At 38.3% G+C, this 25,361-nt stretch overlaps 2 protein-coding genes across 4 annotated transcripts in view; one reads left to right on the top strand and one right to left on the bottom strand.

Moving 5' to 3' along the window:
- The window catches only part of SPMIP11 (sperm microtubule inner protein 11), a 33,120-nt gene extending 29,081 nt beyond the window's left edge, over positions 1 to 4,039 (bottom strand). Inside the window, exons 1-2 of the mRNA XM_081818958.1 lie at positions 4,002 to 4,039; positions 3,739 to 3,755 (exon numbers count right to left, since the gene is read on the bottom strand). Of these exons, the coding sequence (XP_081675084.1) occupies positions 3,739 to 3,755; positions 4,002 to 4,039 (55 nt within the window). The remainder of the gene's footprint in view (positions 1 to 3,738; positions 3,756 to 4,001) is intronic.
- The window catches only part of CCNT1 (cyclin T1), a 36,287-nt gene continuing 14,931 nt past the window's right edge, over positions 4,006 to 25,361 (top strand). Inside the window, exons 1-8 of one of the 3 annotated variants that reach the window (XM_006729266.3) lie at positions 4,008 to 4,379; positions 6,302 to 6,383; positions 14,148 to 14,276; positions 17,384 to 17,444; positions 18,940 to 19,002; positions 20,199 to 20,244; positions 21,893 to 22,056; positions 22,219 to 22,289. In XM_006729266.3, the coding sequence (XP_006729329.1) occupies positions 4,219 to 4,379; positions 6,302 to 6,383; positions 14,148 to 14,276; positions 17,384 to 17,444; positions 18,940 to 19,002; positions 20,199 to 20,244; positions 21,893 to 22,056; positions 22,219 to 22,289 (777 nt within the window). In that variant the 5' untranslated portion in view covers positions 4,008 to 4,218. Of the gene's footprint in view, positions 4,380 to 6,301; positions 6,384 to 6,439; positions 7,013 to 14,147; positions 14,277 to 17,383; positions 17,445 to 18,939; positions 19,003 to 20,198; positions 20,245 to 21,892; positions 22,057 to 22,218; positions 22,290 to 25,361 lie in introns of those variants that run through there. The other 2 variants (XR_004074208.2, XM_081821579.1) reach the window with 2 other exon arrangements.

Raw genomic sequence — 25,361 nt, 5'->3', positions numbered from 1 at the left:
TTGATGATTTTCAGTTTATTCAGGGTTTTTTGTTTTTTGTTTTTTTTTTTTGTTGTTGTTGTTATAAGAACAGGAGCAATGACTTCCAAGCTCTTTACATATCAGACTGGAAACCAGAAGTCCCTGTCTATTGTATCTATATGGAGGAAATACTATGTGATGGTGTGTTCATCTCTTCCCAAGTCCATGCTAGGTGATGTCACGTTGGTAGCTTGAAACTGGCCATAATGGGAGAATTTAGACTACAGAAATGGTAAATGCTGCAAACAAAAGCTTGATTTATTTATTTTGTTGACTAGACTTAAGAAAGTGGTAGTATGTAAATAATGTAGATTAAGTTTAAAAGTATGCCATGTCTATGCCCATTACATTGTCAAGAGCACAAAAAATTGAAAGGTTCTTTCGGTTTTCAAAAACTATTATCCCATCCCAGCAAAGATGTTGCTCAAGTCACTGACAAATAAGTGAAGTTCCAACATAAGTCTCATTGTTTCACTTTTTTTTGGAGGGGGGAGGGGCAGAGGGAGAGGGAGAGACAGAATCTTAAGCAGGCTCCATGCTTGGCCCCTTATTGTTTCACTTTTATCTTACTGATTAATGCAAATGAAAATGTCAACCAACAGTCAAAACTATTCTCATTTGCTGGGGTGCCTGGGTAGCTCAGTCTGTTAAGCATCTGACTCTTGATTTCGGCTCAGGTCATGTATGATCTCAGGGTGTTGAGATCGAGCTCTGCATGGGGCTCTGTGCTCAGTAGGGAGTCTGCTTGGGATTCTCTCCCTCTTTCTCTCCCTCTGCTCCTCCTTTGTATGCTCCTCCTTTGTACGTTCTCCCTCTCTCAAATAAATAAATAAATCTTTGAAAAAAAAAACTATTCTCATTTGTCAAATGCAATCACAGGTTGGTTACTGAATCAAGAAGTTGGCAAAACTGAGCAAAAGCATTCTATGAGAATCAACTGGCTATAAGAAATTTATAATAAAGATTGTATATTTTTTATAAATATGTGCTACACATCCTTTATATCAATAAGTTCATGTTTGAAATTATGTATGTATAAATACACATACAATGATTTTCTGGATAGCTGGTTGTTAATAATTTACCAGTACACCCACACCATGGCCAATTTCAAGCTATCAGTATGACATCAACTGAATGTGGAATTGGGAATAGTTACAAATGGCACACCATCTTTTCATGCTTTAATTTGGAGACTATATAAATATTGGAAAGAAATTATTTTAACAGTAGTAGATGGTAATGTTCGACATGGCTGAAATATGACATTCATAAGCACAATGCAAAATAAGATCAAATCATGAAATATGGTATAATCCTGTATCCAGAACAAGATTAGTCCAGTGAATAGGAAAAGTAGCCTGATAGGTTTCTTTTATAGGAAACAGAGTCCTATTTAAATTAAAAAAAAGAAGAGAAAAAAAGGAAAATCCTCTAGTTTAAGATTTTGTCAATTGTTCTTTAAGGGCAATTTATCTGAAGGTTAACATTATTTTGACAATAAACATGTACTGAACACCTACTGTGTGCCAGATGGTTTCCCATCAGGATCCAGAGATGACATTTAAGATCACACAGCTAAGGGCAGCTGGGTGGCTCAGTCAGTTAAGCGTCTGCCTTCAGCTTGGGTCGTGATCTTGGGGTCCTAAAATCGAGCCCCACGTCTGGCTTCCTGCTCAGTGGAGAGTCTGCTTCTGCCGTTCCCTCTCTACCTGAAGGTGCTCTCTCTCTCTCAAATAAATAAATAAATAAATAAATAAAATATTTTAAAAAAATCACACAGCTAGTTAAAAGAAGAGCTGGGAATTTTAAGGACATTATACTAAGTGAAATAAGGCAGTCACAAACACTGTATGATTCTACTTACATAAGATATCTAAAGCAGTCAAACTCATAGCAACACAAAGTAGATTGGGAGGTGTCAGGGCTGGGAGAGGGGGAAATGAAGCATATGGACATAAAGTTTCAGATCTGCAAAATTAAAAAGTTGTGGAGACCTGTTACATAACAATGTGAATATAGCTGACACTATGGAACTGTACACATAAGGATTGTTGAGGGTTTAAAAAAATAAAAAAGAAGAGCTGGGATGAGTCCAGGCCTGATCCAAAACTCTTGTTTAGCAATTGTTATTACTGCCTCCTACTTTCAAATATTTATCCTCTCAGTCAAAGAATATTTACTTTCTCTGAGTTACACAGGTCCTGGTCTTCTGTATGGCAGGACAGCAAGCCATTGGTTACCACCTGCATTGCCTAGAGCTGAACAGATACCAGAATTCTTTCTTGGAAAATTGGTATACTCAGCCAGGAGAGCAAATTCAAAATGGAGCCATCAATCCAAGAGTTTAAGTGGAGGACCAGGGGCGTCTGGGTGGCTTAGTTGGTTAGGCGTCTGTCTTTGGCTCAGGTCATGATCCCAGGGTCCTGGGATTGAGCCCCCAGGTCAGGCTCCCCGCTCAGCAGGGAGTCTGCTTCGCCCCCTCCCCCCAGCTCGTTCTCTCTTTCAAACAAATAAATAAATCTTTTTAAAAAATATAATGACTATATAATTGGAAAAAAAATGCTTATTCTATTAAAAGAAACAAGTCTGTGATGTTAGAAGTTTGAAATCATAAATTTTTTACATGTTATAACCTGAAATAAGTCATTTAAATCTTCCTGAACCTCAATTTTTCTGGAGTAAAATGTAGCTAATGCTAATTATAGGTAGCATATGGCAAAGGAGGGCCTGAAATGGAAGGAAATACTTCTGAGAATTAGAATCAAACTGAGTGGGAGCAGCCACGTCTAAAATGAAAAAACTCAAAATATTATAAAAGACAAAGGATTCTAATACTACCCCAATTAGTCAAGGTAAATTGTTTCAGGAAAGCAGGAATACAGTTTGCTAGAATGGAAAGAACAATGGAATTAGACTTGATTTAAAAATCAACACTTAACAGTGTAGTGTAGGGCAAACTACTTAACTTCCCCAAGCCCTGGTTTCTTTATTGTAGGGTGTTGTGAGCATTTATTTGACATTTATCGACTACTAGGGCCAGGACTGTATTAGGTTAGGTGCTATGCATACAACTCAAATTTTAATATAACAGAATAAATACTATGATAACATCTACTGAATGTTTTCTATGTTCCTATGTGCTAGGTACTATTATAAAGGCTTTTAATTAATTATATCTTATTTAATCCTCACAACCTAAAACGTAGGTACTGTTGTTATCATTTACATTTATACAAGAGGCACAGAGAGGCTAGGTATCTTGCCCAGGCTCAAAGAGGCATCAGGCGTTCAGCTGGGGTACTTCTTGGTGGAGGACAGCAACTTACAAATTCTTATGTGTGCAAGGTGGAGGTGGAAGCTTTCCACAATGAAGGAGCAGTTTTAGTTCGCTCGTCCACAGAACGGGAATTGAAACGTTATTACCTCTTGGGGTTCTGTCTTTTAAATGAAACAGTGTATTTGAGTCAACAATGTGCCTGGAACATGGTAATCACTAAATTAACACTATTAATTAAATTTCATTCCCTTACGTTGAATCACTGTGGCGAAGCGTAAGAATTCTTTCAAGGCTTTAGATAAACGTTGTAAAGCGGCTTTGCAAAAGGGTAGTTTACACCGCTACCAACAACGTAAGAGCTTTCTAGTCGCTTTATATTACGATATACGATAGGGCCACTCTCTTTGATTACTTTTTTCAGTTTTTGACAGTCTCACCTGTTCTGTCAAGTTCGCTATCTCCCCCATTTTATATCGCCACCTCCGCCACAAACGAAGTTCTCCGAGAAACCGCCGAGGGGCGCGTGGGCGGGCGCCCTACCCCGCCACGACAGTTGCCTCGCCACCTCGTCCACCACGCGAAAGCTAAACCCAGCTCTCGCGGGAGGAAGCGTGGTTTCGAACGAGAACTTCTACCCCCTCCCAAGGGTCACATGACTGGCGCCTGCGTCCTAGACTCAAGGTCTTTCCTGGTCGCCTACTGGCTGTTAACTCGGCTACAGGTTGTTGCGAGGTCCATTCCGGAAGTAGACTCTTTAACTCTCCCTTCTTTGCGGAAGCCTGTCACAATCTAGCCCTCCACCTTTTAGCGGAAGTTCGTCACGTCGCAGTTGCCCCCGCATAGCGGATGTGTGTCGCCGTTTAGGTGACGCTGGGAAGTGCTTGCAGCCTCCGCCGCTGCCTTCTGGTTGAAGCACTATGGAGGGAGAGAGGAAGAACAACAACAAACGGTGGTATTTTACTCGAGAACAGCTGGAAAATAGCCCATCCCGTCGTTTTGGCCTGGACCCAGATAAAGAACTTTCTCATCGCCAGCAGGCGGCAAATCTGCTCCAGGACATGGGACAACGTCTTAACGTGTATCCTTGCGGCCTAGGCCTCCGGCCTTGGAGTCAGACCCGCCATGCTCGGGCTTCCAGGCCTCAGGCTCTGTCAGGGACGGAAGAGGGAAGCGGGTGGGCAGGGGCTGAATGTCTAGGTGGGAGAGACTCCGATGGGGCGGGCTGAAATTCAGTGTTTGCGCCGCGGAAGCGAGGCGGAGTTAATTTCCCGCTCGCCTGCAAGTGCCACCAGCTTTGCTGGGAATTCGTATCCTTCGCAGCTTGTGTTTTAACCAGCCCTTCCTAGTCCCCTTTCGTTGTGTTCTGGTCTCCAGATCCGGTGACTTAGAAATTCTACTTTTCCGCTATTCCCTGGGGGTTTGGTGGAGGTTTCACTGTTGATGGCTGTCTCTTGAACTTAGCGTGTAAAGAGTTTTGAGAAATTCAAGTTTTGAGTAAGACCTGTAGGTCTTACTTATGAAGAGAGGGTGGCCTAGAATTAATGCCCCAGCTATGGTTCAAAATCCGTTCCTTCAGCTTACTAGCTGTTTAAGAAATCTGTCAAATTCTTGGTTTTCTAGTCTGTAAAATGGAGTGATAAGCCATGCACGTAACTTCTATGCCTAAGAAAATGCCTGGCACTCATGTTCAAATGGTAGCTACTGTTAAAACTATAGAATTTCAGAGGAAGGAAGGATGTCAGTTTCTGTTGGTAAGGATATAGACCCAGGGATCTAAAGTTTTAAAAAACCATTTACAAACTGTGGATTTTTAAATTTACTCAGTTCTAATGTGTATTTGTTTTCTTTACATTTCAAAGATCAGATAATTTAGTGATTTTTTATTTCCCCTTCAAGTATTTTTGTCAGAAAATATACTCATGTTGCAGCAGAGAAAGCTTATATAGTTTTAAAGTTCTTTCCACTCTGGCAGTGAAAAATTATTTCTGGGTGCAGCTCCTATTTAAGTGTGTGGCTGGCTGTAATGTTTGTTGTATCTTAAAGTTGTGCTCACCTCAAAAGAGGTGTCCTCTTTATTGCGGATATCCAATTTGTTTCCTAAGCATTGGGTCAGTACTAAATTAAGCTTTTTGTTTGAAATTCTGTTTTAGTACATGTAGCCCTTTTTAATGTGTGTATTGTTATTAAGGTTGTTGACATCTTGGGACCACAACCTCTTCCCTGAATAACCTACATTGTCTTCTGAGGGCTTTAGAAGTAAGGCATTTAAAATTTTGTCAGTGAGTGACTGTCACATCATTCCACAATGTTTCTGCTCCCAGGGATCACCATATGAGAAGGCTTAGTTGCCACAGACGAGTGGGACTGAAAAGTTAATTTCTGGAGCTTAGAAAGTGAGGAGATAGTAGCGTCATACCTGGGGGCCAGATCAGGAAGGGTGTTGTAAGTCGTGTGAAGAGATATCCTGAGCTACTGGTTCTCCACTTCAGGATTTTCAGGAGGCAAGTGACAGGTTTAGGTTCCTCGATCCACACGTGCTAAGAAGCTTGTTTATCAGTTCAGCAAATTTACACATTGAATAGCAGTTGTGTGTAAGGCATTATGTTAAGTGTCAATTGGTGGTTAATAATTTGGTGAAAGAAAACAGATTTGCTCTTTAATTTGGAAAATTAAGTATGATTTTCATTTAGAAGCATGTACTGTGCTTGGCTGCATGGTCCTTTTGGGAGGATATACAGGTTGTATTTTTTTTTTTTAAGATTTTATTTATTTATTTGAGAGAGAATGAGAGAGCGAGCATGAGAGGGGGGAGGGTCAGAGGGAGAAGCAGACTCCCTGCTCAGCAGGGAGCCCAGTGCGGGACTCGATCCCGGGACTCAGGATCATGACCTGAGCCGAAGGCAGTCGCTTAACCAACTGAGCCACCCAGGCATCCTACAGGTTGTATTTTTGGGAATTGTTCTGCCTGCCTGTTTTGGGGCCTTAACTTTAACATTTTAGTTCACAATTGACTATCAACACTGCTATAGTATACATGCATCGATTCTACATGATTCAGTCCTTTACACAGTTCCATCGAAGCGTAAGTATATATATATATATATATATCTCTTCGGTATGGTATATTCATTTGGTGATCAGTTCCAACAACTTCCTGTGTGTGTGGTGGGTGAGGAGGTTGATCTTTGTTGCTGAACTGGGATTTGAAGTTTAGAAAATAGGATTGATCACTTTCATTATGTGTCACACTGAATCCAGTCTTCCAGTTTTCTGGTAAACTGGGTAGTTATTTGGTAGGTTTAGTGCATTCTTAGAATAGGTGGATTCTCTAATAAAGAAATAGATTATTGAACACTTAAATTTTTGGGTTGGGAGAGGAGCATTAAAGGGGAGATGATGCTTAATTTAAGTGTAATTTTTGAAGCGGTAATAATGTAGCCACAGGAAAACAAGTGAATGTAAGTGATGTAGATTTTCTAAAAGGCTTTGATATAATTGCAATCACTGACTGGTTGGAGAGGGAAGGCACGTTATGTGATGATGGGGGTGACTTTTAAGACAGGAAAAATAAAATAATAGTAATAAAGGGATTTTTTTTTTCTGGACAGAATTGTAAATAGTGCTATTTTCAGTTTTGATACCTGAAATGGTCCTATTTAACATTATTATAAATGACTTGGAAGCAAGTGCGTAGTGATATCCCAGTTGCAGGTAAGACTGTATTTGTTTAATAAAATCACAAAAATAATAGGGCTAAACCTGATGAATACTTCATATGGGTTTGTGAGTCAAATATTTCTTCTTCTTTGTCTTCTTTTTTTTTTTTTTTTAAGAAAGGTTATGTTTTGAAGAAAAGTGTTTAAGACTTACCCTTAGGATGATAGGCTCTGAGCTCTTTTTTTTTTTAATGCCATGGAATGAGAAGCTAGGGAGCTAGACACTGCTCTTGTAATGTAAGATATTGGCATACTCAGTATTGGCAGTAACTACACTGGAAACCCTTTGGATCTGTGGATTTTTTTTTTTAAGATTTTATTTATTTGAGAGAGCGAGAATGAGAGCGAGAGAGCACATGAGAGGGGGGAGGGTCAGAGGGAGAAGCAGACTCCTTGCTGAGCAAGGAGCCCGATGCTGGACTCGATCCCGGGACTCCAGGATCATGACCTGAGCTGAAGGCAGTCGCTTAACCAACTGAGCCACCCAGGTGCCCGGGATCTGTGGATTAAGTATTCCCAATTTTTACTGATTATCCAGTCAGCTTGGCTTTCTCCTACCAGTAGACCTCTTACCTCCAGCCATGCCCTACCTTTGATTGCAAGAAGCAATTTTATTAAGACAGAGAAAAAGCATTTAATGAGGATATCTGTCTGATAGCTCTAGAATAGAAGGTAGTGGATAAAGAATGAAATTTGAAGAGGAAGTCCATAGCTGTCTTGCCAATTCTGAACGTTTTCTTCATGTCTTCCCTTTTATTATGGTAAAGGTTTGAAATCCAGGATAAAACACATCTCAAATCAATTTGTCCACTTTATGCACATATATATTATATACTTCTCCTACTTATATCTTTTAAATTATATTTTTCCTTATTTGCTGTGTATTAAGCTTAGCAAGGACAGAGACTCACTTTTCTGTGTATCCTCCAAAGCACCTTTGGTAAACTTGAATGGATGAATTATCTGGTACTTATCCAATAAATATAGAGAGATTCCAGTGGATGATATGACCTTTTCCAAAATCCAGTGACTTTTAAAATTTGGGATTGTTGATCCTCTCTACAGAATTGATTTTAGGCACATTCTGGAATTAACAGATCAAAAATACCACCCTTTAATATCTTAGTTTTAAGACTTGTGATAAATCCAAGTTCAGATTTGAGAGGACCTAATACATTGTTGTGGCATTGATATTGGTCCTGTCAAGCTCCTCTGCATTTTTCATGTTATTTTTTTCTCATAAAGGTAACGCATGTTTACGGTAAAAATTAATACGGAAACGTGTAATGTAGAAAGCTTCACTCCTCTGTAATCCCACCCTCCAGAGGTAACCATTGATAATGTTTTGTCATATAGTGTCTTGGACATTTTTGTGTACACATACCTAGTAAATATGTATTTCTATTAAAAAATAACTTCTTACTATACTACTCTTATGTGAGTTGCCTCTATCAGTTAACAGTATATATTGGATATCTTTTCATAGTGGTTTTTCATTACAGTTGACCTTTGAACAGTGTGGGGGTTAGGGGTACCTACCTCTACACAGTTGAAAATCTACATATAACTCTTGACTCCCCAGAAAGTTAACTCCCAGAAGCCTTACCAATAATATAATTAACACATATTTTGTATGTTATATGTATCATATACTGTATCCTTTCAAAAAAGTATGCTGGAGAAAAGAAAATATTAAGAAAATCATAAGAGAAAATGCAGTTACAGTACTGTACTGTATTTATAGAAAAAAAATCTGCGTATAGGTGGACCAACACAGTTCAAACCAGTGTTGTTCAAGGGTCAGCTGTATTTTAAATGGCCACATAGTATTTCTTTGTGTAGTTCCATAATTTATTTCACCTCCCTATTGGTGGATATTTGGGTTGTTTCTAGTTTAGTAATTATAAATAATGTTATATAAAATTGGCACATGTAGTATATGACTCACATGACTGTTCTGAGATAAATTCCTATAGGTAAAATTACTCTGTCCACAGGGCTGCATTTAAAAAATTTTTGTTGTGTCAGTTTGCCCTACTCAAAGATTATATCAGTATACATTGTTTTGTTGTGTCAGTTTGCCCTACTGAAATATTTTATCAGTATACGTTGTGTCAATTTGTCTTACTGAAAGATTATATCAGTATACATTGTTTCCAGCACTGTAAGAGAAGGTCCTTTTCTCTGCATCCTCACAAATATTTATTACATTAGGAAATACTAAGGTTTTTTTTTTTTTAGGTTTTATTTATTTATTTGACAGAGACAGAGATAGCAAGAGCAGAAACACAAGCAGGGGGAGTGGGAGAGGGAGAAGCAGGCTCCCAGCTGAGCAGGAGCCCGATGGGGGAGCTTGATCCTAGGACCCTGGGATCATGACCCGAGCTGAAGGCAGACGCTTAACAACTGACCCACCCAGGCGCCCCAGGAAATACTAAGTTTTAACTACTTGTTGAGTACTTGGGATACAATGGTGAACAAGATAGAGGGCATCCTAAATTATTTTCTTAATTTACATTTTTTTCAGTTAATGAAGTTGAGCTTCTTATACCTACCTATTAGGTCATTGTTCTCATGAAATTGAAGAATTGACTTAAAAATTGACTCTTGATTCTCTTTGCTCCTCTTTTATTCTGATTTTCTTATTTATACGAGCTCTCATGTATTAGAGCTATATTTCATGTATTGTGAATACTTTTCTCATTTTGTTCTATTTCTTTGTTCATAGTGTTTTGGAGCTAGAACGCTTGCCTTTAAAAAAAAAATTTTTTTTTTAATTTTTATTGAGGTTTAACAGTAAAGCACAAAAATCTGAAGTGTGCAACTTGATTACTTTTTGCATTATTATTATTATTGTATGTATATGTAACCACCACTCAGATCAAGATAAAGTATATTTCCAGCACCCTGGAAGATAGAGAACTTGTCTTTCAATGGAAATTTTATTTCTTTAGTGGACATGATTAAATGATTAATTTTCATTTAATTTTTGGCATTGTATTACTCTTTTTGAGAAGAAATTTAACCTAATGAATTGCATTTCTAAATATTCTGTTTTAAATATTTTCAAATGAGAAAGTGTAAAATTAATGGCGAGCAATTTGGTGTGTTTATGTAATATTTCATATATTACAAAATTGGGTGTTATATTGTAGTCCTAACAGATTTGTTTTGGGTGTATTCTGGTTAGCTTATCCTTAAGGGGTCAAGCTTAGTGGTTAAGAGAATGGGCTTTGGAGTCAGATATGTCTAGGTTTGGATTTTTTGCACTTACTAGTTATATAGCTTCGGGTAAGTTACCATAGGCGTCAGTTTTCTCATCTCTTTGGAGTCCGTAATAGTGCCTATCTCCTAGAGTAGTTGATAAGATTTATTTATTTATTTATTTATTAGAGTATGAGCAGGGGAGGGGCAGAGGGAGAGGGAGAGAGAATCTCAAGCAGATTCCCCATTGAGTGTGGAGCCCAGGAGCCCAACTTGGGGCTTGATCCCATGATCCTGAGATGACCTGAGCTGAAATCAAGAGTTGGACACTTAATCAACTGAGCCACCCAGGCGCCCCAGTAGTTAATATTTAAATTAATTAATTTACAAAGTGCCTGTACATAACAAATAAATACCGGGTGGCATTTTCATTCATTCATTCATTCATTCATTCATTTTTAAGGATTTATTTATTTATTTATTTGACAGAGAGACAGAGAGAGTGGGAGCAGGAACACAAGCAGGGGGAGTGGGAGAGGGAGAAGCAGGCTTCCTGCCGAGCAGGGAGCCCGATGCGGGGCTCGATCCCAGGATCATGACCCGAGCTGAAGGCAGATGCCTAATGACTGAGCCACCCAGGCGCCCCATTTTTATTCTTTTAAAATGGAGAAAATCTTATATTCTTATCTGGTGTAAGAATTCCTCTTAGAAATTGCCTTTGATAGGAAAATGCTTTGGTAAACTGGCTTGGTAAGTGATTCCATGAGGAGCAATGAGTATTTACATGGTTGACTGTGCAAAAATGAGACTGAAATTTATCTCTTCCAGTCTTTCACTTAATGAGTTATTATCTTGCCTTCTTAGCCATTGTTTGTATACCATATTTTAGTTTGTGCCTTTTTTTTTTTTTTTAAGATTTTGTTTACCTATTTGAGAGAGAGAGACAGATAGTGACCGAGCTAGCGAGAGAGAGAAGCCGGGAGGAGAGGGAGAAGCAGGTTCCTGCCGAGCAGGGAGCCTGACACAGGGCCCGACCCCAGGACCCCGGGACCACCACCCGAGCTGAAGGCAGATGCCCAACCGACTGAGCCACCCAGGCGTCCCTTAGTTTGTGCCTTTTGAATATATTTTTAGCTCCTTGAAGGCAAAGTTGTAGGCTAAAAATCTTAGTTGTGTCTTTAAGTAGTTCTTTTCCTTCCTGCTTTTTCCAATCAGTTATGAAGTCCTGTTAATTTTTAGTGTTAACTGTTTTTTCTGTATGTAGTCATCATAAAATTAAAAGAAGACAGAGAGGGGCGCCTGGATGGCCTCAGTTGGTTAAGCATCTGCCTTCGGCTCAGGTCATGATCTCAGGGTGCTGGGATCGAGCCCCGTGTCGGGCTCCCTGCTTAGTGGGAAGCCTGCTTCTCCCTCTCCCACTCCCCCTGCTTGTGTCCCTGCTCTTGCTATCTCTTTCTCTGTCAAATAAATAAATAAAATCTTTTTTTTAAATAGACAGAATAAAGGAGGAAATGATGATATTCGTGTAGCTAACTGCTCAGCGATAATCCTGTTGACATTTTAGAATTGTTTTTCTCTGTACGCAAATACATACACATAGATTTAGTGAAGCCCTATTAATTTTCTAAAATCATGCCTGTGGTTTTCCCCGTTTTTCTACTGCTAATGCCTACTCTTATCTTTATTTCTTAATGCCAGGATTGCGAATTTTTTTTCTTTTTTAAAATTAACTTCTAATGCGTTTCATTCTTTCCTCCTTTTAGTCCTTCCTGGGACCAGATATATCTTGTCTGTCCTTCCTTCCTTCCGTCCTTCTTTCCTTCCTTCCAGATTTTATTTATTTGAGAGAGAGAGCGAGCGAGCATGCGTGCGAGAGCAGAGTGGGGGGAGGGGCAGAGGGAAAAGCAGACTCCCCGCCAAGAGGAGAGTCCCGTGGGGCTTGATGGGGACTCCAGGACAATGCTCAACCGACTGAGCCCCCAGGCGCCCCCGGATATGTCTTTCTAAATGTTTCTTAAATTACGTACTTTTCTCTAAAATCTTTAGTGTCAATCTCTTGCTAAAGATCTTTTGTGTTCCATATCCCATTCTCTATGTCACCTACTCAATTTAGTGTGCTTCTTACTCTGATTCCTCACATCTTGTTCATACCCATCTTCCTCTGGTTCTGCTTTGCTTATCCTAAAGTCTAGGCATATATATGGAGTTTGCTGCATACAGCTGCAACAAATACGAAGGAAGAGAATTGTTACTGTGAATTGGATTTGTGGATAAAAATCTCTTCCAGCAAAATAGCATATAGCAGCAGGGATATAAATAAGTATTAGAATGCTTGTTTGTTCTACTCAGTAAAGTGAAATAGATATTTCAATTATATAAAATTATTTATTATATTTCTTTGACTTCTGGTTCTTGCCATTGCCATGTTTGATTCATTGAAATATTCTTAAGATTCAACAGAAGTTCTTCCTGGGATTTCCCAGATCATTACCAGGCTACATTTATGTCATATTGCTCTAATCTCTTATATTGTTTAGTGACTGAATTTGTTGTGTACTTGTGTGTTGACTTGAGTTTTTTTTCCCCTGGGTGCCTTTGTATAACGTCTTGAATATAATACTATTTTTTGAATTCCCTTTTCTAAGATTTGTGCTCCCCCCATATATAAGTATATTTGAGATAATTCACATACAATAAAATTTATCCTTTTAAAGTGTGCAGTACACTGGGTTTTTGTTGTTTTTAGAGATTTTATTTATTTATTTTAGAGAGAGAGAGTACACTTGAGCAGGGGGAGGAGCAGAGGGGGAGGGAGAGGCAGGGAGAAAGAATATCAAGCCAACTCCTTGCTGAGCATGGAGGCGGACATGGGGCTCGATCCCATGACCCTGCGATCATGACCTGAGCCAAAACCAAGAGTCGGACTCTTAACTGACTGAGCCATCTAGGTGCCCCAATTCACTGGTTTTTAATATATTCATAAAGTTGTGCAACCATCACCATGATCTGATTCCACAAAATTTATATTGCCCTAGAAAGAAACTTCTTTTTTTTTTTTTTTAAAGATTTTTTTAAATTTATTTATTTGACAGAGAAAGTGCACAAGTAGGCAGAGTGGCAGGCAGAGGGAGAGGGAGAAGCAGGCTCTCTGCTGAGCAGGGAGCCGGACGTGGGGCTCGATCCCAGGACCCCAGGATCATGACCCGAGCCGAAGGCAGCCGCTTAACCGACTGAGCCACCCAGGCGCCCCTAGAAAGAAACTTCTAATACGTTAGTGGTCACTCCCATTTTCCTCTTCTAGCCCCTGGCAACCACTAATCTACTTTCAATTTGCTCCTTTAAAAAAAAGTATATAGAGGGGCGCCTGGGTGGCTCAGTCGTTAAGTGTTTGCCTTTGGCTCAGGTCATGATCCCAGCGTCTTGGGATTTAAAAAAAAAAAAAGTATACGGAGGGTTATGATATAAACTTAAGAAAGAACCTCATTTTATTTTTTTATTTTAAAGATTTTATTTATTTGACAGAGATGCAGTGAGAGAGGGAGAAGCAGTTCCCGCTGAGCAGAGAGCCCGTTGCAGGACTCCATCCCAGGATGCTGGGATCATGACCTGAGCCTAAGGCAGACGCTTAAGGACTGAGCTACCCAGGGGCTCCAAGAACCTCATTTTAAATAGAAAGCCAACTATTTACATCTAGTAGTTTCTCACACAGATAGCTTTTAATGAGAGTTTTTAAGGGATTGGTTTTTGGGAGCGGATGTAGATTAACGGATAGGAGAGGGGAAGACATTTTAAGGAGAAGAAAAGGCATTAACGAGAAGTGATGAAGTTGAGGCAAGCAGGGAATTTGGTTTGAGACTTAGTTCTTTTTTAGATCTACCTTGATCTAGGAATAAATAATAAATGTGATTTATTTTCTCTCCATCCAGTCTGTGGCTCCAGCGGCGTTATTTCTAGCGGCTAAAGTAGAGGAGCAACCAAAAAAATTGGAACACGTCATCAAGGTAGCACACGCTTGTCTCCATCCGCAGGAATCACTTCCTGATACTAGGAGTGAGGTAGGGGATTAATTACATATATCTGTTTTTATTTATTTTGATGATAGCTTAGTTTTGTAATTTTGATTTACTGAAGTCTCAATGGGGGCTGTTAAATTTTTAGTTTTTGTTTTTCCTTTACAAAAACATTAGAAACTTTATGGCAAAACTTAACTGTATTCATTATAGTAAAATTGGAAAATACAGAAAAACTAAGAAGAAAATGTATTACCTAGATGTAATTTGGACCACGGGTATGTAAGTGAATCATTATTTCTAGCTTCTTTTCTATGAATAGCTACACATGTATGTATTTTGTATGACTTTTCTACTTATTATATTGCAAATACATTCCCGTTTTATTCTCCATTTTCTTTTCTTTTTTTTAAGATTTTATTTATTTGAAAAAGAGAGCCCACAAGCTGGGGTGGGGCAGAGGAACAAGCAGACTCACCTCGATCCCAGGACCCTGAGATCATGACCTGAGCTGAAGTTAGATGCTTAACTAACTGAGCCACTCAGGCGCTCCGTGAATAATATTCTTACCAATAAAGTTTTGTTATGGACTCTTTAAAAAAAAATGAGTCCTGTCGTTTTTTTTTTAACTTTTAAAGAAATTACAAAAGTTATATATGCTTGCTATAGAAGAACCCAAACATTTAAGAATCATTTGAAGTAAAAGTTAAAGCTCATCTCCCCTTCCTTCTAGCAGGATACTGCTGATTATAATTCCAGTATATGTTCTGTCAGACCTCTATCTTATGCATGTACATACAGCTTTTTTTCCTTCCATCCTTCCTTGACTTTCTTAAAGAAGGGAAGCTCTGTCCTGGCTTTAGAAGTCGGTTGTTGGGGAGTGATGAGTTGTGAGAAATTTTGAAGTCTGACATTTTTAAGTGTTTAAACTCTGGATTTCTGTTACTAGATTATTTAAGTCTCTTACGATGGATGCATGAGTCATCCTTTATCAGATAGGTAAATAAATTTGCATGTTTTCATTATATTGGAGAAAGTGTTTCTTTTAGGGGGTTGTTTTTATTTTATTTATTTGTTTGCTTGTTTGTTTATAGATTCATTTATTTGAAAGGAGAGAGGGTGCAGGGAGGGGCAGGAGAGAAACTCAAGCAGACTCCCTGTGAAATGTGGATTCCCACAACCCTGAGATCATGACCTGAGCTGATATCACCAAGTCAGACACTTAACTGACTGAGCCACCCAGGCACCCCTTTATTTTGATAATAGTTCTAATTATGTGAGTTGTTTCACATAATAGTGTCTTGACTTCCCTTTGTTTTCTCTTACAGCAGTAGCTCTTGTTGAAAGAGTTATTATTGCCCTGGATTTTTATTTAGGTTTTAGACTAGTAAATGCCATTGGTCTGTAGAACTGACCAAATGAAACAAAATTTTGTTTTAACAAAGTAAAACAAAAAATAATTCTTACTTTTTTTCTCTAAAGTATATTTATATAATTTCTTACCTGAGTTTCTATCCCTCATGAGATGGGGAATCTTAGAGGAAAATATTTTATTCACTATATGGAAAGGAGTACTAGCATAGTTTAAGTCCTTATTGGACTTAGTTCAAGATCGTAAAGTTAGGTGGAAAGTTCACTACAATATAGATCTAACTCCTGCCCCAAGTCTCATTCTCCTAAAGTTCTAGACCAGTGCTGTCCAATAGAAATATAGAGGGAGTCATGTATAAATAAAACACTTTAACTTTTCATTGAACTTCATTTAAAATCTTCATTAGAAATAAAATCTTCATTTAAAAGAAGGTGAAATTGGGGCCCCTGGGTGGCTCAGTCCATTAAGTGTCTGCCTTCAGCTCAGGTCATGATCCTGGGGTCCTGGTCCTGGAATGGAGCCCCACATCGGGCTCCCTGCTCAGTGGGGAGCTTGCTTCTCCCTCTCTCTTTGCCCCTCCCCCCGCTCGTGCTCACTCTCTTGTGCTCTGTCTCAAATAAATAAATAAAATCTTTAAAAAAACAAAAAAAGGTGAAATTAATTGTAATATTTTATATTATTGTTAATATCTTTTATTTAATCCCAAATATTGTCATTTCAATGTAAAATCAATATTAAAACATTATTAATGAGGTCATTTACATTATTATTTTTAAATTAAGTCTTCAAAATTTGGCATATATTCTTTTTTTTTTTTTTTAAGATTTTATTTATGGGGCGCCTGGGTGGCTCAGTCATTAAGCATCTGTCTTCGGCTCAGGTCATGGTTGCGGGGTCCTGGGATCGAGCCCCATGTTGGGTTCCCTGCTCTATGGGAGGCCTGCTTCTCCCTCTTCCACTCCCCCTGCTTGTGTTCCCTCTCTCACTATGTCTCTGTCAGATAAATAAATAAAATCTTTAAAAAAAAAAAATAAAGATTTTATTAGAGTGCGTGTGCGCGTGTGAGTACGAGTGGGGGAAGGGCAAAGGGAGAGGGAGAAGCAGACTCCACTGATAAGGGGCTTGATCCTAGGACTCTGGGATCACGACCTGAGCCAAAGGCCGACGCTTAACCAACTGAGCCACCCAGGCCCCCCAATTTGGCGTATATTCTATTGCACATCTCAGTTTAGTCTAGCTACATTTCAGGTGCTCAGTAGCCATGTAGGGGTAGTGGCTACAGTATTGGCTGGTACAAATCTGAGAGAAATTTTTGTTGTTTATTCCCTTTTCCTTTGAACTCTTCTAATTCTTAGACATCTAGCATTACCTCAGATGGGACGGTTGTCAGGAGTCAGATGTTTGAGATTGCCTGCAGTACTGTAGGGTCTACAAATGTATTTTGATGATGTTGAAAAAAGATGTATGTATTTTTAATTATTTTGTGTCTACATCACATTTTAAAACCTAAAATGTTAGTCTTGAAAATGAACCAAATCCCTGGTGCCTTTTTGGTAGCTAATTATGAATAAAGTATGATTTCTCAATATGTCACTTTTTTCTTCTTTTAAGAGGAAAATTTATGCTTAATAGAGAAGGATTATATTTCAGTTCCTAGGCTACCTCTTAACTTCATCCCTGCCTTTTGTTGCTTTGGTTTTCTTGGAAGGAGTTAGAGTTGTTTACACTTTATATATTGTGCCTTTTTTGGGGAATAATTTATCTGTCTTCTCACCTGCAGGCTTACCTGCAACAAGTTCAAGATCTGGTGATATTAGAAAGCATAATTCTGCAGACTTTAGGTAAATTTATTTTTCTTTAAAATATTAAGAAATGTATGCAATATAAAATTTTAAAATTTGTAAAATAGGAAGGCAGAAGAAAATCTCTAGTGAAGGTTTTTGCTAATTATAGAAGTTGTGGAATGCGGTTTAACCCTGACCTACACCATAGAGAGAAGTCAGGTATAGCCGTCCTTTGGAATTGTAGTTAGCGGGGTTTTTTTAATTCTACGTTCATGATTTGCTTTGGAAGTTTGTCAGTTATTAACTTCATGATAAATAATGGCAGAAACTAAAGAACTTTTTTCCTTTCATGGATTTTTATGATCTGTTTGTCTGTCATTATATTTATATAACAGGATCAATTTTTAACAATTTAACAATTTGGTAATAGTTTATTTTTTTTTAAAGAAGTCATGTAGTTTTTTTTTAGATTTATTTAAAAGATTTTGTTTGAGAAAGAGAGCGAAAAAGAGAGCACGAGCAGGGTGAGAGGCAGAAGTAGGAGCAGACTCCCCGCTGAGCAGGCAGCCAGATGTGGGACTCGAGGATCCATAACCTGAGCTGAAGGCATACGCCTAATGGACTGAGCCACTCAGGCGCCCCTAGATTTATTTATTTGAGAGAGAGAACAAGCGCGCACGTGTGTGCAGCTGTGTGGAGGGAGGCGCAGAGGGAGCGAATCTTCAAACACACTCCCTACCCCGGGGCTCCGTTGGGCTCTATCTCACAACCTGTGAGATCATGACCTGAACTGAAACCAAGAGCTGGATGCTCAATGGACTGAGCACCCAGGCACACCTCTAATCAGTGTTTAGAACAGCAGAGTTTTGGTGGAGAAATTTCAGCCCTAGCGGTTGATGGGCAACCCTGATGATGATGATTATTTTTATCAGAGATACTACCTTTTAAAAGCTTAGCAAATTTGGAAAATAAAGATTTTTTTCTTGGGCTGTTTTTCTCTTCTCTGGGTATGAGTTGTGTTGGTACACCTGTATTTTATTTCATGTCTGTACATACAATTCTTCAAGGCTTATCTTTTTTTTTTTTTTTTTTAGCATAAATGCTGCCAAAGTGAGCACTCAAAGCTTATCTCTGAAGTTAATTTCTGTTAATTAGCTTTTTACTTTAAATTATCTTCAGAGTAACTGTATTTTAGGGGAAAATGATATCTTTCTGGTGGAATAAATTTTAATATTTTAATGTGGAAGCCAATAAGATCTAATTTGCATGAATCATTTGTCCATTGAGAATAATTTTCTGTTTAGAGATTATTGGTTCCTCAGGGGTCTTGAGAATGCATTAGCTTTATCATTTAGTGCAAAATATGATTGTCTTTGAAGATAATATGTCTTAGAGAAGAGTGTGCTATATGTGTTGTGTGACCCTCTTAGCCTCTGAACAGTAATTTTGGGAGAGGAAAATGAGGGAGGCCTTTAATGATGACTCAGATAAAAGAAGTATAAAATGACTCCAGTATCTTTAGCTTTTTAACTAAAGTACTTTTTTTTTTTAGGCTTTGAACTAACAATTGATCACCCACATACACATGTGGTAAAGTGCACTCAACTGGTTCGAGGTAAGGAATCCCAACTTGAAATGGCTGTCTTAAATTGTTTTACCATTTAATGGCTATGCTTTATTTATGGTGGACAAATATATAACATAGCTGCTTTGGCTAGAAGTTAAATTGAAAGGATTACCTGGCTTAAATCAAAATGAGTGTTTCTAACTTGGGATTTTTCTGCTGGGTTCTTAAAGTTTTTAGGTGATCTTCAGTTAGAGAGAATTAGCCTCTTGACAATGTTTGTCAGAGCCTGGAGCAGATTTCATAAAGTCAAGTGACAAGTATCTAATAGCAGTTTAAGGATATAGTTAGAAAGCATTAGAAGGTTTACATTGAGCAAGGATAAGGTTAAACAAAGATGGATATATGCTGGTATTGAAAAGACTGAGTTTTTTTTTTTTTTTAAAGATTTTATTTATTTATTTGTCAGAGAGAGAGAAAGATCACAAGCAGGAGGAGTGGCAGGCAGAGGGAGAAGCAGGCTCCCCGCCTAGCAGGGAGACCGATGCGGGACTCGATCCCAGGACCCTGGGATCATGACCTGAGCCGAAGGCAGCTGCTTAACCAACTGAGCCACCCAGGCGTCCCGAAAAGACTGAGTTTTAAGGAAAATTAAAATTTACTTTATTACCCAGAGCAGTTTTTTGGGGAAGGGGAGATTTTTTTTTTTTTCCTTCATTGTGGTATATCAAGTAATTTATGTTATTTGATGATTTGGGGTCTGAATCACAGGCTACTCCATTAAAAAAAATTTTTTTAAGCACAGATCACTTTTCCCAAATATACAAAGGTATTCTGGGTTCTGATCTTGCCTCCAGATTAGTTCATCTTCTAGTTCAGTATTTTTCAGTGAACCCTTGCATCAGAATTTCTAGGTTACCTGTTAAAAATGCATGTGTCCTTCTCCAAACATACTGAGTCACACTCTAGGAAGGATGTCCAGGAATTGCATTTTAAACAAGTATTTCAAATACTTGGTGTGCAATGTAAAGCTTGAGTTCCTTGGTCTGGAAGCAGCATAATTATTATAATTAAAAGTTGCTGATTTGTCTTCTTTTGTAGAATGTTAAACATCAGGTGGTCAGGGACCAAGTCTGCCTTATTTGTTATGTTCTCTACTTGGAAATATTAAATGCTCACTAAATAATGGAGAATGAATGGAACTAATAACTTTTTTACCTCTCCCTCCCCTCCCTTTTCTTTTTTAGCAAGCAAGGACTTAGCACAGACTTCTTACTTCATGGCAACCAACAGGTTTATATTTTAATATTTTTCTCTTCTGTTTTTGGGATAGGGCTTTACTTGGGTTGGAATTGTCACTTTTTGGGGGGTATATGGAAAGATATCAGGTCTAGCACTTAGTAAACTAGAACCCAAAGACCCAGGTTGGATTGTTGATACAGTGTATTACAGACAATTCTCTGGAACTGTTGATTTTTCTGTACAGTTTTCATATTTTACCTTAAATTTCCATGGTGCTTTTTAATTTGCTAAGATGATGTAATTATGTAGTACTGATGGTTTGAAAGCATACTTGATTCTGCATGTCTTCCTTTGCTTTAAAATATCTAAGAGCAGGGGTGCCTGGCTGCTCAATTGGGAGAGCATGTAACTCTTGATCTCAGGGTGCTGAGTTCAAGCCCCACGTTGGGTGTAGAGATTACTTAAAGATAAAATCTAAAAAAAATAATTAAAAAAATAATCCAAGAGCATAGTTCTGTAAGTTTAGGTAAACTTCAGGTTGATAGTGACTAAGAATCTAATTGGAGGATTCTGCAATAATTACGGTATTTATTTATTTATTTTAAAGATTTTATTTATTAGAGAGAGAGTGTGCATGTGTGTGACTGAGCGCGCATGAGCCGGGGGAGGCGCGGAGGGAGAGGGACAAACAGATTCCCTGCTGAGTGGGGAAGCCTGACACCCGGCTCCATCCTGGGACTCTGAGATCATGACCTGAGCCGAAGTCAGATGCTTAATCAACCAAGCCACCCAGGTGTCCCAATAATTATGGTATTTAAAAGACTTATTTTTCTTCCCCCATTGCCAGATAAATGTGCATGTATATGTGTAAAGAGTTATAATGTTTTTGTCTTTCTTCTTCTCTTTTTAAAACAAAAATTAATACATAATTTGTATTACCAAATTACTTGATCAGTCTCATCTCCAATTGATTGTTCATGGAAATCAAAGATACTCCTATTGACTGTCGTTTCATTTTTATAGCCTGATAGGAGAAATTTTTGAAGTAAACCATCAGTTAAGCATATTCACAATTGAGAGAGTGATTGTCTATTCATTATTTTAGTTTAGTATATTTTTATTTTTTTAATTTAAATTTAACTTAGTTAACATATACTATAATATTAGTTTCAGGGGTAGAGTTTGGTGCTTATCAGTTGCATACAACACCCAGTGCTCATTACATCAAGTGCCCTCCTAAATGTGCATCACCCAATTACCCCTCTATTCATTATTTTAAATAGACTAGACCTGTGATTGGCAAGAGATAAGATAATTTTAAGGGGGTTTTAAGTATTTGATTTAGGGATTACACATAACTAAAAATCTTACAATTTTCTTTGAGTTCTAAGCTGCTCTCAGGATAATAGATCCTTATTTTAAAAAACTGAGTACCCTGTCTCTTTGGTTTTGGTCCTGGTCTTTTGTCAGTGTGTGGGATTGAATGATGTATAGCCAAAAAATTCAAAAATGTTACCTGAGCAGGTGGGTTAATGGAAAATCATGTTGAGTGCTGGATCAGAGCACTGGATATTTCTTACCCTTCTTACTCTCCAGTGTTTTTAAATTTTTTTTTCTTTTTAAATAATGGAGAGTTTTAACTTTGGGTTCAGAATTGAGAGCTCATGACACTCTCTTGTTTCCTTCCCTCTGATGTCAGCTTGCATTTGACCACATTTAGCCTGCAGTACACACCTCCTGTGGTGGCCTGTGTCTGCATTCATCTGGCTTGCAAGTGGTCCAACTGGGAGATCCCAGTCTCAACTGATGGGAAGCACTGGTGGGAGTATGTTGACGCCACTGTGACCTTGGAACTTTTAGATGGTAAGTTTTAGAGTAAGGGACCTTGAAAAGCACTTGCTCTTGATCTGTCACATATCTGGCCCAAAGTGACTTGATTCAGATGAAAATAGTTAGTTGAGGTTATTCTTGTTTTTTTACTTCTGCTTCTCTGAGTTTTTCTTAAATGTTCTATTTCATTTGTAGAACTGACACATGAATTTCTACAGATTCTGGAGAAAACCCCTAACAGGCTCAAACGAATTCGGAATTGGAGGGTAAGAATTATTGCTGTCAGCTTGTGGTACAAAACCAGTTTTTTTTCTTTTGACTGCACAGTGAATATACCAGAATTGGTTATGTACCCCAGGTTTGGAATTACCCTTTTCTTAGTTACGTAATAATCATGACTTCAACTTCATAACTTAGATTCTGGCCCAGAAGTCAGTGGTGATAGGTGATAGCAGGATTTGTGTTGTGTTGTGCAACTCTTGTGATATAGTCAGTCGGCAACATTGATTGAGTGTTTTCTGTGTGGAGACTGTTAGGGAAAAAATGTGGCTACTCTGAGTCATAAAGTGTTGGGTTCTGGTAGAGGAAAGATAGAGTTACAAGGTTAGAGCTGGTATTATTCTGCTTTGACATTATTTGCTTTTTAAATGGATTTTAAATTTTGTTTTTATGTAGATTGCAGGCTAAAGTTGTATTTCTTTTTTTTTTTTAGATTTTATTTATTTGACAGAGAGACTCAGCGAGAGAAGGAACACAAGCAGGGGGAGTAGGAGGGGGAGAAGCAGGCTTCCCGTGGAGCAGGGAGCCCAATGCAGGGCTCGATCCCAGGAGCCTGGGATCATGACCTGAGCCGAAGGCAGATGCTTAACGACTAAGCCACCCAGGCGCCCCCTAAAGTTGTATTTCAGATATTTTTCAAATCTTATTTATATAATGGAATCATTCTTTTTTCCCTTGGCATTAGATAGAAAGTTCATTTAAACACGTTCCTTGCAGGGGTGCCTGGGTGGCTCAGTCGGTTAAGCATCTGCCTTTGGCTCAGGTCATGATCCCAGGGTCCTGGTATCGAGCTCCCTGCTCAGCGGGGAGCCTACTTCTCCCTCTTCCTTGTGCTCTCTCTCACTATCTCTCTTTCTCTCAAATAAATTTTTTTTTTTTTTAAGATTTTTATTTATTTGACAGAGACATAGCGAGAGAGGGAACACAAGCAGGGGGAGTGGGAGAGGGAGAAGCAGGCTTTCCTGCCGAGCAGGGAGACCGATGAGGGACTCGATCCCAGGACCCTGAGATCATGACCTGAGCTGAAGGCAGACACTTAAGGACTGAGCCACCCAGGTGCCCCTAAATAAATAAAATCTTAAAAAAAAATAAATAAAAATGTTCCCTGCATTCTCAGAAATCCAGATTGATAAAATTAATTTCATTCTCCTGAGTTTAGTAAATTGTAGAAAATGAGTTTGCCTAGGATTCACAGGAGGCTTGAGAGCACATAGGTGATCACTGTGATCATATGACACCTCACCAAAATTTCTGGAATTTGCTTTTGGAGTAACTGCTGTCATAAGCAGTCATAAGGCATAGATGTTAATGAATGAATTTTAGATATGCACAAATTAGTTTTTTTAATTGGCTTGTAGCATTGGTATAGATTGCTGTAACTTTTTGGGGGATGTGATAGAACACTTAATGTAAGATTACCCTTTTAGCAAATTTTTGAGTATACAGTTACTTACAGGTATTATGTTGTACAGTAGGTTTCTAGGACTTGTATAACTGACTTTGTACCTTTTGACTAATACATCCTTGTTTCCCCCCTACCCCCAGGCCACTATTTTACTCTGTCTATATGAGTTTAAATCTTAGATTCCTCACATAAGTGAGATCATATTTTATCTTTCTGTGTCTGGCTTATTTCACAGCAAAAGGCCTTCCAGGTTCATTCATGTGGCAAATGGCAGGATTTCCTTTTTTTTTTTTTTTTTTAATTGTGGTAAAATGCGTATAGCATAAAAGTTACCATCTTAACCATTTTTAAATGTACGGTTCAGGAGTATTAAGTATATTCAGATTGTTGTGCAACCATCATTACCATTCGTCTCCATAATTCATTTCATTTTTTGAAACTGAAACTTTATACTCATTAAATAATTCCCCATTCCCCCTTCCCCCCAGCCCCTGGCAGTCACAATTATGCTTTCTGTCTTTGTGATGTGGCTACTCTTAAGTACTTTATATAAATGGAATAATACAGTATTTGTCTTTTTGTGGTTTATTTCACTTAGCATAATGTTCTCAAGGTTCCTCCATGTTGTACCATATTGTAGAATTTTTTAAAGGCTGAGTAATATTCCCTTGTATGTATCCACCACAGTTTGCTTATCCATTCATCTGTTGATGGATGCTTAAGTTGCTTCCATATTTTAGCTACTGTGAATAATGCTGCCATGAACATGGGTGTACAAGTATGTCTTCAAGATCTTGATTTTTATTCTTTTGGTTATATACCCAGAATTGGAATTGCTGGATTATATGGTAATTCTGTTTTTAATTTTAATTTTTTTGAAGTTGTTTTTAAATTTTTTAATTAGAAAAATAAAAAAATTTTGAAGTCCAGATTGTTCCTTTTTTTTTTGTTGTTACCTGTGCCATTGATGTCATATCCAGGAAATTGCCAAATCCACTGTTGTGAAGCCTTTGTCCTGTTTTCTTCTAAGAGTTTTATTGCTTTGAGTCCTTTATCCAATTTTGAGCTAATTTTGTATGTGGTATTAGGTAAGGGTCCAACTTCATTCTTTTGAATGTGGATATCCAGTTTTCCCAGCACCATTTATTTTTATTTTTTAAGATTTTATTTATTTATTTGACAGAGAGAGAGACAGTGAGAGAGGGAACACAAGCAGGAGGAGTGGGAGAGGGAGAAGCAGGCTTCCCGCCGAGCAGGGAGCCCGATGCGGGGCTCGATCCCAGGACTCTGGGATCATGACCTGAGCCGAAGGCAGACGTTTAACTGACTGAGCCACCCATGCGCCCCTCCCAGCACCATTTATTAAAAAGACTATCCTTTCCCCGTCTTGGTCTTGGCATCTTTGGCAAAAATCATTTGACCATATATGCAAGGGTTTATTTTTGGGCTTTCTCTTCTGTTTCATTCATCTGTATGTCTCTTGATGCCAGTATCACACTATATTACTGTACAGTGATTACTGTAGCTTTATAGTAAGTTTTGAAATCAGGAGGTGTGAATTCTCCAGTTTTGTTCTTCATTTCCAGATTATTTTAGCTATTTGGGGGTCACTTGAGATCTCATATAAGTTTTAGGGTGGCCTTTTCTATTTCTG

This window comes from Leptonychotes weddellii, chromosome 5 (assembly GCF_054177405.1).
Source record: "Leptonychotes weddellii isolate Sample4059 chromosome 5, ASM5417740v2, whole genome shotgun sequence".
Taxonomy (NCBI): Eukaryota; Metazoa; Chordata; class Mammalia; order Carnivora; family Phocidae; genus Leptonychotes; species Leptonychotes weddellii.
The sequence above is the reverse complement of the archived record's forward strand: the minus strand, read 5'-3'. Positions and strand labels throughout refer to the sequence as shown.